General features: G+C 43.7%; 1 protein-coding gene across 1 annotated transcript in view; it reads left to right on the top strand.

Annotated features, from left to right (window-relative positions):
• The first annotated feature begins 1,692 nt into the window (after positions 1-1,692).
• The window catches only part of tafa5l (TAFA chemokine like family member 5, like), a 54,165-nt gene continuing 42,726 nt past the window's right edge, over positions 1,693-13,131 (top strand). Inside the window, exon 1 of the mRNA XM_034590920.1 lies at positions 1,693-2,838. Coding sequence (XP_034446811.1) covers positions 2,742-2,838 — 97 coding nt within the window. The 5' untranslated portion in view covers positions 1,693-2,741. The remainder of the gene's footprint in view (positions 2,839-13,131) is intronic.

Consider the following 13,131-nt stretch of genomic DNA (forward strand, 5'->3'; position numbering starts at 1 on the left):
TTTTGTGAGGGGAAAGTTACCATTAAGATATGAAGTGAGACAGCTTGATGCCTTTCACTCCATAATTATATGTGTAAGCCTAACACTGTAATATTATATACTGTATACTACATTTTTGTAGAGAGGATCTTAAATTAAATTCTGATTGTAAACCATTGAGAACTCATGGGGATTTTTTGAGCAATATTGCCTATCAAGTATACTTATTGCATCAGTAAAATCTGCAAGAGGATTAGGGTGTCCTAGAGCAGTTAATTAGAAGCTGAATCAGAATTATTCTCAACCATGGAAGTGTCTATAGTTTAGAAACTCCTCATCTCTGAGCAACAGAGCATCTAAACCCAGGAGGGAAGGGGCTGGGGGTTGGGGAGTGAAGGGTGTTCTTAATATTAAGAGGAAATTAAAGATCTATCTCAAGTGGTACATGATCAGAAATTGCTATAGCCGGACATTCCACTGATACAGCAGGGCTGAGAAAATGCATATCTATATCTATAGTATAATCCTATGGTATCTATAATCTTATGAAATCTATCAATATAATCTATATAAGCAAGTATTTGGTTGATATTAGAATAAAAATAAGTACTTTGAGTTTATGGATTGAATCATATCCAAAGGTTGAGGCACCCATTATCTTCCAGAGATGTAAATGTTTGGGATTAGAACATGTTCAAGTAGTGGATGAAGAACAAACCTTTGATCCCCTTTACTCCTGTCGTTATCTCCCTGTATTTCTTCCACAATTGGCCGAGTATAAGTAAACTACTGGTGCTTAGAGTGATGCAAAAACCGTCCAATAAAACATCCTCAGCTTTAAAGGTATACGACACCCTGCTGATGTGGCAGTGAGGTGCAATATCGACGAAGCCTCCCTTTAGTACACAACAAATGCTAAGTCTTTGCAGCCTGAGCAATTTTTCATACATTCCTCTGATGACGTGACAGGCCTCGGCCCCGGCCAATACGTCATCATAAAAGCCATTCAGTGAGAGGCTGATAGCCCAGCAGCGCATTTAGGGAACTTCTCCATCTGCTAATAAAGTGCACATTTACTGGTCATGGAATGTGGTGTGTGTGTGTGTGTGTGTGTGTGTGTGTGTGAGACAGGGGGGTGAGTTATAGTAATGGTCTCTGAGAGGCAAGGGAGACTTAAATGGTGCTCTTTCAGAAGACGGACTGGCATCTGCAACGCTTTAGCTCTCTCTCTCCTTCTCTCTCCTACGCCCACACAAACACAGTGTATATACACAAGAAGTATGTGTCCCTGTGTGTGCACACTTGAGTCTTGATTTGATATCATGCAGTATATAATAATCTAACTTCTGCTATAAAGAGCTCTGAGACACTGCCCTCGCTATAACACCAGTCGTCTTAAAGGAGAAAACCTCTCACGTTTTCCCCCAGTATGCAAGTGTGCTAAATGGCGACCGTATAGTCCCAGGACCATGCAGGCCCTGGGGGGGCTTTGCACTAATGAAAGAGGGGTGTAGAGAGAGAAGTAACAGGTCAGGAGGTGGGGAGGCTGGTGCTGCTCTGTGGGCTGAGATAGAACATCTTAATGTGTATTAATAAGCATCATCATCATCATCTACAGATTGGGATTTATAGCCTGAGAGTTTGGTTTTTTTTACCACTTGGAGGAGGGAATTAGGACACTGTGTGTGTGTGTGTGTGTGTGTGTGAGAGAGAGAGAGAGAGAGAGAGAAGAGAGAGAGAAGTCAAGGCAACTCAGGGTGCAGCAGCAGTATAGCAGCAGTGTTGCCTTCCATGGATTGAAGGGGGGGGAATCCTCCTGTTCCACGTCGCCTGCTGCATGTAAATGGAGCAGACCGGGACAGAGTAACAAGGCTGTGTTGGGTTAACGCGCTCATCCGCTTCCAGCACTTGCGAGGACGGGAGCTCGGCATCATCACTGACAAATTGTCCCAGAGCCTCCACCAGAGGGTTCGAACAGGTGACAAGTGCGCCCAACTTCCCCGCACCGTCGGTGCTGACGCGCTCTCAGTGCGCGCCACTGCGCTGAGCTCCGGGTTTGGACGTGACATTTGTCGTGCGCTGCGGTGCACGTGTGGCCACATATGACGCATCTGCGCCAATAGCTGTTTTTCAGGAGCAGTGTTTTTATTGTGGGCAGGTGGGGACACGTTTTCTGACAAGTTTCCCAGCTGTTCGCTGTGTGTTCGCCATGTCCGCCAGGCTGAACGTGCGCCTTCCTCTGTAGAGTGGCACGGAGCTGCGGCTCGGCGCAGCAGAAGTTGCCTGGGAAGGATAACACTGATGATGATAAGAGCGCGGAGCCCGGACGAGGAGATGAGGGGGGTGTTGAGCGGCTGAGATTCTCTCCCAGCATCATCAAGATCTTTCTCCGTGTGAGGCTCCAAACTGCAGGGGGCTGCTCACTCCTCTGCATCTACACACTTCCAGGTTTTTGCAGGAGCCCGACAGAGGATCTCGGCTCCTGGAGCCACAGCTGCGTAAACTTGGCCAGGTCTGGTGACATTGTAGCCTCAGTGAGCGCGCGCTGAGCCGCCTGGGTGGATATGCGGCTCAACGAGGGCATTTGAGCAGCAAAAAGGGGGGATTACTATCAGTCCCTCTCTTATTATAACCTCAAAATGGATGCCGACAACAGGCTGCGGAGACGCCACTGGATTAGCCCCTCTTGCGCTCATCTGCTTGACATCTAAACGGCACAGGCGTTCAAAGTTTGGATAATCTGAGAGGCTGAAAGGTGCAGGATGCAGTCTGGAGTGAAGACGCTCTCCGCAGGTGGAGGTGCGTCACTCTGCTGCCTGCTGCTCCTCTGGCTCATCTACTCCCATCTGCTCAGAGAGGGTAAGGGCAACTACAGCTATTTATTACTTTGTTAGAGGCACCATTGTCTCTGAGGGCTTGTTATTGGGATGCAGCTGCACATGCTGTGATCCAGAGGAGAAAATCCACACAGTGACGGATAAAAGCGCCCTGCATGGACTTGGAATGTGTCTGAGCTCATAACTATGGTGACCTTGTCTTATTATATTTTAATAGAGATTCTATGATACTGAATAGCCAGTGCACAGTGACATTATTGGACCTAACACTATACTTAAATACAGACAGTGTCGTTGTTACCATGTTTTCACAACAGTATTCCAATAGGACTATCTCTAAAGTTAAATCAGTGTTTTCAGTAGCTGTTACCTTGTTGCAGCAACATGGAGCCGGCTCTTTGCCACATCTTTGGGGTCATAATTGTGCTTGAAGTGAAAAAGCAATACACTTGACTGGTGCAGACAGAGAAAAAGGCCTGACACCAGCCTGCAGAGCTTTATAATTTCACTCAGGTCGAGGCTATATCCATCCATGCCATGCTTTCCTCCTGAATAATACATTCACTGGTGCAATTACACCTTCACCCTGACACAGAATAGAAAGCAAAAGGATGTTTGCCTGCACTTCATTGGCTGCCGTCCATGACATAACAGTTTGGAACCCAGCCGTCAAAGACACAGAGAAGAGGCTTAAAGCACTGGAACTTGTTGGGAGATGTTGAACACAAAGTTTGCAGATTAGATCTTTTAATCAAGCATTGGCCGGCAGCATAATTACTGTAGAGGGGGGGATAGTGCCTACATCAATGTCTTTGGCAGCTTGCCGGGAACAAAAGTAGACACTGATGTGAAAAATGAACTGCCTGTGTGCTGATATGTGCTCCCTTTGCCTCTAATTTGCAGCGTTTTCTCCCAGAATGCTTCTGTCACCAGCCGCTTATTGCCACCCATGATTCGATGGTGGATTGTTATTTGTCTTTCAAGCCTTTGCATATAATCTGAGGAGTCGCAGCGTACCTCCCCTTCCCCTCAGCCTTTCATTATTGACTCATTTCCAGCCGAAAATGAACTCATTAGCGTGTTATTGTAGAAAATCACTCAATCAATCTCTCGTGAACCTTACCACCCTTGATATTGGGAGAGTAAATAGATCCTGCTGGGTTTGGCCTGATGGTTAAAACCTGTGGAAAATCTGAGCTTTGACATTATCTGTATGTTGCTCGCCCCTCTTCTCGGCTCGCTCCTGAATTTTAAGGATAAAAGGAGTTTTATTTTTTTAAATCCATAATTGCAATCTTCAAGTACGACTAAAATCCTCAATTGAAACCAGCTGCGATGACCAGTCTGTGCTGTTGCAGAAGTATTTCTGACCATCACTGATCTTCATCAGCTGTAGTATTCGACACATTAACAGCATTTTTGTGTATTTTGGACTGCACATCACTAACAAAGACAAAGCACCCTTCACTTTCCATCACCAGCTCTTTACCACTTCCACCTCTATGACCCCCGAGGGCCCTGGAAGCAGCGTCAAGTGGGGGTGAACTGGTGGGCAGAGAGAGGTGAAGCCTTGTGGTGGCGAGTGGCTGCGTCGCCTCCCCACCCTCTCCACGGCTCATCTGTCATGGCAGCCAAGACAGGAAATCAAAGCGCAGCAGCCCTGTCCCTGCACGCCATTGGGCCAGCGCCCCACCACGATGAATGGCCTGTCAGCCGCTCTCAATGTTGCCAGCTTATTCAACAATAAATTTGGAAATGTCTGGATTTTCCCCGCTGGACCAGATTTGGGGTTCAGCAGTGAAGTAAGAGAGCAGAGGCAACTTCTCTCTGCTTTGTCAACCACAAACCATCGGGCTGGTGTGAAGAGGTGGTGGGCTGGAACGTTTTTTACCCACATTCGTAAGGTGGAGGTGAACAGTCAGTTGGCAATTCAAATTCAACACATTATATAAAAACAATTACTCAAATTGAGATAATGTGATATAATGAGGCCAATGATTCTTGGAGCAATTTCTTCGATTTAGATTTTTTTTTTCTTTGATGCTCAGGGAAGTACACATCGCTGTGGTTTCTGCATTTCAAGCAGCTTACACAACATCTTTTTTTGGAAGAAGTTTAAAGCTCTACTAAAACAATTTTTACATTAAAATGGAATGGAATTGTCATAAAAGGTTTGTGGTGATGAACAAACAGAGAACTCAGCTTTTTAAGATATTTTTTTTTTTTACCTCTTTCAGTTTTTTGTGTTTAAAGCCCACAAACTTTTCCTTCAGCATATGAATTGTTTTCAGATAAACAGACTGATAAATATTCTACATGTTACCTGTCCAGAATCAAACAGCAGACAGACAAACTTGAATGAAATTGAACATCTAGCAGCTGAGGAACAAGATATTTTTCCAGATGTTTCTAGACCAAAGAAGAGCTTACAGTAGAAACAACACCAAATTCATGTTAAAGAGATAGTTCACAGAAAAATGAAAACTCGCTCATTATCTACTCAACAGATGCCGATGGAAAACCGGAAAAAACTAAAATGCCTCCATACTGCTCCTGTGGTGTCATGCAAGTGTCCTTAAGCCCCGACATTCAAATTTGGACTCTGAACAGCAGCAATTAAACAATGTTTTTAGCCTAAATATCCGCTATCGGAAGTAGCGATGCTACCGTGCACCCCGCACGTGCCCCTGGGTGAGAGGTTGTGTACAGTGTGTGCGTGCAAATGTGGATGCGGCTCCAGAGGAGGATATCAGAGGTATTAAGGCTAAAAACATGGTGTAAATGACAACCTTTTGAGATGAATTTGAATATCGTGGCTTACACCGTCCCCAGTTACTTCAATTGTATTGGATTTGGCTGCAACGCTGTTTACCCCTTAAACTCCAGATGTGTTTTGTGGACTGAAACACTTCACCCACCCCCCATCGGCATAGTGGTGAGTAGATGAGTGAATTTTCATTTTTCGGTGAACTATCTACACACCGCACATTCATATATGAAGGGACCTTTTGTAGAGCCGAAACTCCAACTAGCATTGTCAGGAGGATGTGAAAGCTGGAACCCCTCTGAATACAATTAGAGGTGTAGTGACTGTGGGGCGCCACAGTGCTTATTTTACTCCTTGCAGATAAATGAGCCTCATCCTGTAATAGCGTAACATAGCTAATGCTAATACATTAAAACAACCATTTGAATATTTTGTCAATTGTGTCTTGCTACTTCCAAATGGCATTAAAAACACAGTTCATGCACCTTTGAGTTTCAGGTGTTCGGCACATGATTGTTTGTCTTCTCAGGTCTCATCTACCACTCAGCACTTTCTCAGATTTGTACAAATAATCTAGAAATGTCAAACATCACTTCCCGTGCAGCAAAAAAATAACTTATTTAAAATGTGGGGAATTGCAAGTATCATTCAAACAACAATAAGAACTTAGTGACTTGAATATGAATGAAACTAAACTTTGTGTCATATTAGTGCCAGACAGTAATGCCATGTTTACAGCACATGTCATAGTCCGTGTCACAGTGACATGTTTGAATAATCCAATCAGTGTCTCTGAACACAAACAACAATGTCCTGAAGCTGAGAGGCAGACACAACAATGTCTGTCCTGTCCTCCTGGACTGTGGCACAAGCTGTCGATGGGAATGACAGCACACATTTTATGAGAAATGTCTACAGGCTGTGTCACTAAATTTTGAGGTGACTCACTTTGGCTTTTACAGTCAGTACGTGGCTCCCCTGATGATGGACTCACATAGTCGGCCCACTCTCTGCATCACACCGACTCCCTGACTTCTCCTGTCCAAATGCAATTCACAGCGTAAACTGATTTTATCCCTGTAAATGATCCTGGATGCTTTCACAGCTTTAACAAGTCAGCTTCTGTGTTGGAGACAGGAAGTCTTCATGGGGTGCCAGAGTAATGAATTTAAAAATCTTTAGTTGGTATTCTCTTTTAACTCGGGGAGCAGCGGCTATCCATCCAAGCATTAAACTAATCAGAGTGGCAGAGAATTACAGACTTTTTGAAGTGAAAAGGGTGATTTTCATTCCAGTCTTCTACAAGGCGGCATTACGCATGCAAAGGGACACCCGCTTTGATTATGACCTTGGCTGTAAATTGTAAGCAAATCATCGAGGCCTGCTTCTATATGCGGCGTTGCTGTAAAAGTGTGAGCATCTTTATGGAACAAAATGAAAAGAATTTTTACAGCTAAATCAATTTGGCAGCTCACAAAGCTCATATCTCATAGCCCCCTGAATATGAATTCTTTCTAGCCGTCAGCTTTGACCTCCCTTGTGGTTGAGAGTAGTGCACCGCTGAGTTTATTTCTGCATTGTTATTTTCTCTGCAGAAAGCTCTGGGCTTGAAACTGTTCCATCATTGGCAGAGTGGTGTAAATGATTTGAGTTATGTTCCTTCAGTCTTGTGTCCTGTTCGGTTTTCTGCCTGATGCCGTGATCATATTTTCTATGGGGCCAGTTCTTGAATATTAAAGCCACATTATGGCATCATGTGGGGGCATAACGGTCTCCTGGAACTCGCCATTGTCTTTGTGTCTGTATTAGAGCAGGAGGGCATCCTGGAGGGTTATCTGAGTGAAATGTGAAGTGACTCACCGTAGCTTTACAGTCCTCTCTGCATTACATTCAGCAGAGCTGTTTATTTTCGCAAGGCATATTGCATATTCTCTCTTTGTGCCTCGAGCTTGTATTCATCCACAACCCATTTGTCTGAGTGTACTCTACATGTTAATATCTCTTCGGCCTGGATTGTGCTGCATCACTGCAACTGCAATCTATCAGGAGCCCCCATCATGTGTACTGTACGGGACATGTTGAAGGCCAGACCTGAATTACAGTGTCAGTCCTTGCAGGGGATGTATATGCATGGGGGAATATTTTCCATTTTTACGTTGCCCTTGGCAATGTCACACAATGGCGGCTTTGAATGTTAGCTGGTGGTAACTGTACAAAAAAAGTCAACTGAGAAGTCCTATAGGTCCCGTGCAGTGATGTTAGCAAGCTATACTGCACGCTCCTGCTTTCCAGTGAGAGAGGAAACAATCTCATGCTCGTGAATGCGGCTTCCACCCAAGGGAGCGCCATCCTACTGCTGCGACGAGAAGTTTCAATTTGTCGTTCCCTGTGGGCGGAGTAGTGTACAAACCTGACATGAGAATTAAATTTGGACGAATAGAGCACATCTCTGGCATCTCAGCGGGTGGGGGTGCCATACCTATGTCTCTTTCTCTGCGACCCCCACTGGGTGCTTGTGATGGCATGAAAATCACGCTCGGTGCGGTTCTAAAAATCCCCACATTTGGACACACCACACATTCATATATGAAAGGGCCTGTTTTTGAGAGCAGAAACTCCAACTAGCATCGTCAGGAGGATGTGAGTGCTGGAGCTGCTCCTCAATACAATTAGAGGTGGAGTGACTGTGGGGCACCACAGTGCTTATTTTATTCCTTGCAGATAAATGAGCCTCATCCTGTAATAGCGTAACATGGCCCTCATCTCCACCAGTCACCGCAGCTGCTCCCACACTTCCCTGTGCCATCGCTACTGATCCATTTCTCCAAGATTCAGATTAAACTGCATATTTAGGGACCATTACAGGTCCTCCAACTTCAGTAGAGAGTTGTTCTCGTGCATAAATATTGATCGGACTGCTCTAGAGTTTTCAAATGGTTAGTGGTGGTATTCCCTTTAAACCAAGCACATTAATATAAATCACATGTTTCGCTCCACTGCTCGGCTGCTGCTCTTGCTTAGCAGCAGCAGATCCCGACGGTGTCAGGAAGCGTATAGCATTGGGTCAGTCAAACATCTGCCTCTCTCACCTGGTGTCCTATTACATGCTACCGCCGTGCACGTCAAGGGGTGTTAAGGTAATGAGATGCACTTGGCCGTGGCTGCCTTGAGTAGCATATGCTCAGTCAAACAAGATTGCTGTTCGATGTCATCCCGTGTTGTTCATAACAGGCAGAGCTGTGAGACCATGAGGGGAAACTAGCACTGCAGTGAACAGTGACTAACCAAGGTGCGCTGGTGTTTGTCAATTCAAATAATTGCTTTGTCGGCAGGAAATTAAAAGGAAATAATTTTCAGAATCAAGTTCTTGTCTGAATCATTTGTTAGTGGGCGACAATCAGCCGCAAGAACAATTTAATTGAATAGTCTCCTGACATAATGGGGAACTATTTAGATGATTGAATAATTGTTGAAGTAATTTTTGGAGCCAGAATGCTGAACATTCCTGTCAGATATTCTCTCCTGAATATCTTTTGGCTGTTGGAGTGTTGGTGAGGACAAAACAAGCAATTTGCTTTAATCGACTTAGGCTCTAGGAAAGTGTGACGGGCTTTCATCACAATTTTCAAACATTTCAAATGTGACCAAATGATGAGTTTATCAAACGAGACAGTTGTCAAGATTGTCTCATCACTGAGAGAGACGGGAATTAATACGGACGATTTGACATGATTTCAGATACCAGGTGGAGCCCTGCTCACACAGAGTGGTCCGCAACTTAGGTGGGAGGCACTCAGGGAGATGTGGCAGTCACAGAGAGAGAAGAAAGGATATATTTCATTACACTGTTGGGTGTTATAATAAATTATGTTCACCAGCAGGCACCAGTTGTACTCATGTGTACCACTCAAGAGCTAATCTGCCTTTAGTGCTTGAATGAGGCCCAGTCTCCAGTTTCACTAATGTGGGGATAAGATGCTTTTCCTATTGGGAATCAAATATTTTTGATCTGTGGGACCGAGCAAACAGTTTTTCATCACTTTATGAAATTCCCCAATCACACCAAAGTTCTGCCAGAGGTTCAGTTAATGAGTTGTGGGAATCTCTATAATTTCTTAAGGTTTTGATATCTTGTTATAATGTACGTTGTGAGTTGACGCTAGACGAATAATTGGAATGAATACCAGCCACAGCCTTGTGTTAGGTCATCCATTAATTATAGGGTTTGTGTTTTGATTTCAGCTCATCCTGATCACACTTTAAAGAATATCTCAGCAACACATTAAAATATAAATTGCGCCTTGCATGCCCATTGCTACATGAGCGTATTTGAGTGTTTTTAATCTTCCATAAAAGATCAGTTGAATTCATATCTGATTTGATTAATGTTAATATGATTGTCATGCTCTTCTTACTCGTTCTGTCGGCAGCTCCATTTTCATCCTTGAGAATGGCACTTCTATAACAAAAGGAACATACAATGCTATGGAGATAATCACCCTCACTTATTATTGCATGCCAGGGCTGTGATTTGAGTCTGATTGGCTCTTTCAGGGAAAACTGGTTAGATTCAGTGCCAGGGCATCAAAGCCGAGCCAGCACGGAAAGGTTCTGTGCTATAGCTGCGTCTTAATGTGGAATAATACCAAATACAATACATATTGTCATGAATAATTAACTGCACTAGCTTAACAAGAAGTGGAATTCTTCATAAATATGGATCAAAACTGTAGTTTGCAAAAGCACTCTTTGCAGTAAAGCATTGTAAAACCTAACTTCCCATCTGTAGCTGCCCACACGTAATTACAATCTATAAAGGAAGATTGTTTTAGTATGGAAATGGAATCATTGTCATTGTTCACTCAGTGCAGCCTGTCATATAATTTTATGGCACATTCCCTGAGGAGAAGCAGAGCCTTTCTCACAGCCCCTGATCTGGTTTGAGTCGTACGGGAGCAGCGCGGAGAGTCTCATGCGATTGCCTGTTAGCTCTGATATAAGTATTTTATCAGTCAGAACAAACTATTGATGTACTTATCTGCACTGTCTTAATTAAAGAGACAAATAAGTAGAAAGATAAACTAGAATGAACCCGGTGTCTGATTGTTGAGGACAAATGACTAAAAACAACAGTAAATAGCTGGAATAGATTGATGTTTTCCAGAGAGATGATAATTGCTGCTTTTCATTCACTGTGTGTTGTTGGGGTCAGCCAGTGTAATTTATCTAGAGTTTAATAACCTCATCATGACCACCAGTTCTTAGTCCTGCAATGACGCACATTGAGTCAGAGGGAATATTGTGAAAGCGATTGTGGACTGCTGGCAGCCTATTTCAGGCAGAGATATTAAGATATTTGTGCTCCTGTGCTTTGGCGATCTGCAGTGTGTCTGATCAAAGCTCTGATATGTACTGCACAGACACATCTTTGCTCTAAGCTGTGTGTGCTTGAATGCCCGTGTGCGCACACACGCTGCCACTTTGCACTGGTGCAGTGTTGTGATTCAGCGATAAGGTCATCAGGCTGCCTGTCAGCGCTGAGAGCCAGTCTCCACGCTCTGTATCGGCTTCCTGTTGCCCTCTAGATGTCGTATATGACAGGACCCAGAGCCTGGACAGCAACGTGCCGCCATCCTTCACCGAGCAGGCTCCTCGCCGCCGCGGCTGTATGCGCATGTCATCATGTGAAATAGAGACGAGGCTAAGTGTCTTCACGGTGCTGAGTGACAGAAACCCTCTGTCATATGAATTAACTCCTGCGTGTGTGATGGAACGTTGGCCGTGGCTGAGGGCACTTTGCAGAGCACCCCACCACCCACCCACACACTTCACAACTCCCCACTTCAACTACCCCTCCGCCTTACTACTCTCTTCCTTTAGGCTTATTGCATGAAGCCCATTCATCTGTTCAGTGTTGAAACATGGCAGGGACAACTGATATCTGATGGCACCTCTGTCCTCCAAGCGCCCACCAAGTACACAAGGACTTGCCTCAGCAAAAAGAGAGAGGAGGGTGGGCTGAGCGGTAATGGTGATGGTGGGTGGGGGAGAAGGATGGACAGCCAGGCGGATGCTATGAAATGAAATGAGTATTGCAGTTCTTTGTAGAGGTGATTGTGTTTTATGGCTCCCGACGCTGGTCTAGGTAATAATTTTGATGTAAAAATACACCTATCTTATCAGCCTAAATCACAAAGTGTGGCTTCCACTGAGAACAGAAACCCACCAATCCATTAACTGAGATGCACATTTGTCCCATTAGCCTGGTAAGAGTTAGATCCTGTGTGGTTATTAGTGAGCGGCCCATTGAACCTGCCGCACAGGGGCTGGGGAGCCACATGAGAGCTGATGAGCAAGTGTTGAAAATGACAAAGGGTTCATCCTCTGGAGAGAAGGAATAGGGTGAATTTGCGTAATCTGGGACATTTTGGGCAATTTTGACACCTGCGACTTACTCCGATATCTGTTTTACACATTACGGTAACTTATTATACCTTTCTGTAATCCTTAAGATGTTTTCTCACCACACCTGAAGAAACATTCTGCCTGAATTCGATAATCTGGGACAGGTCACTTTGTAATCTAGGACACTTGTATTAGACTTTAAAGCCTAAATCACCTTGCTTAATGCATGCCTGGGTCAATATCAGCATTTTTTAAGCATTATGACAAAATTACAGAAAGCTGAAGAAGAAAATGTATATTATTAAAAGAAATGCCATTAATTCATATTTACATATAAAAGTCATATTTTCTTCATAAAGAACCCAAGTCTAATTCATTTAAAGCACTCTATTAGAGGTGTTTCACATAAAAAAAAAAAAATCAATTACAAATTGATCAACAGCAAGCAAGGATAACAATAACAGATTATTGATTCTGTAATTTACTATTCTATTGGGATTACTCAGGGAACAAACGGTCCTTGCAGTTGAGAGACTCATCATCATTGCTCACCCTATATTGTCTTCTCCACATGTTTGGTGAAACCAATGGCTGCAGACCCCAGGACAGACTCTTCTGGGCTTTTTGGATCATCTCTGTCCTAGAGAGCAAACTTAATATGTGCTAGTTAGTTAACCAGACAATCAGTTTAAACAGACAGGGACAGACTGTAGTTTCCATTAACTCCTGTCTGACAACTGCAGATCATATGCTACATCTCTTTAGTTTATCTTTTCTTTTTAATTCAGGAAATCCCTAAATGTATATTTCCCCCATTTAGAAACTTAAATGACTGTCCCACATTATCTAAAGCCTGCTGTCCCACCTTATCAATCATGTTTGATAAAGTGGCTAAAAACTAACTTTAAAAAAAACACATTTTAAACAACTCAATGCACATTGCTTGAATGAATCACAAACAACAGAATTTTATAACAATTAGGAGCATTGTCTTATTTAAGACAGGTTTATATCCTTAACATTAATCTTATCACAATCTTTTATCACTGACCTTGTCAAGCAATTCCAAGGGGGGGGAGCTTCTGATTGACATTTCCCCCGCCCCTTTCTGTGACATCTACCTCATGAAGTCATTTGATTTCA

The sequence above is a fragment of the Hippoglossus hippoglossus genome, chromosome 7, assembly GCF_009819705.1.
Source record: "Hippoglossus hippoglossus isolate fHipHip1 chromosome 7, fHipHip1.pri, whole genome shotgun sequence".
Lineage (NCBI taxonomy): Eukaryota > Metazoa > Chordata > Actinopteri > Pleuronectiformes > Pleuronectidae > Hippoglossus > Hippoglossus hippoglossus.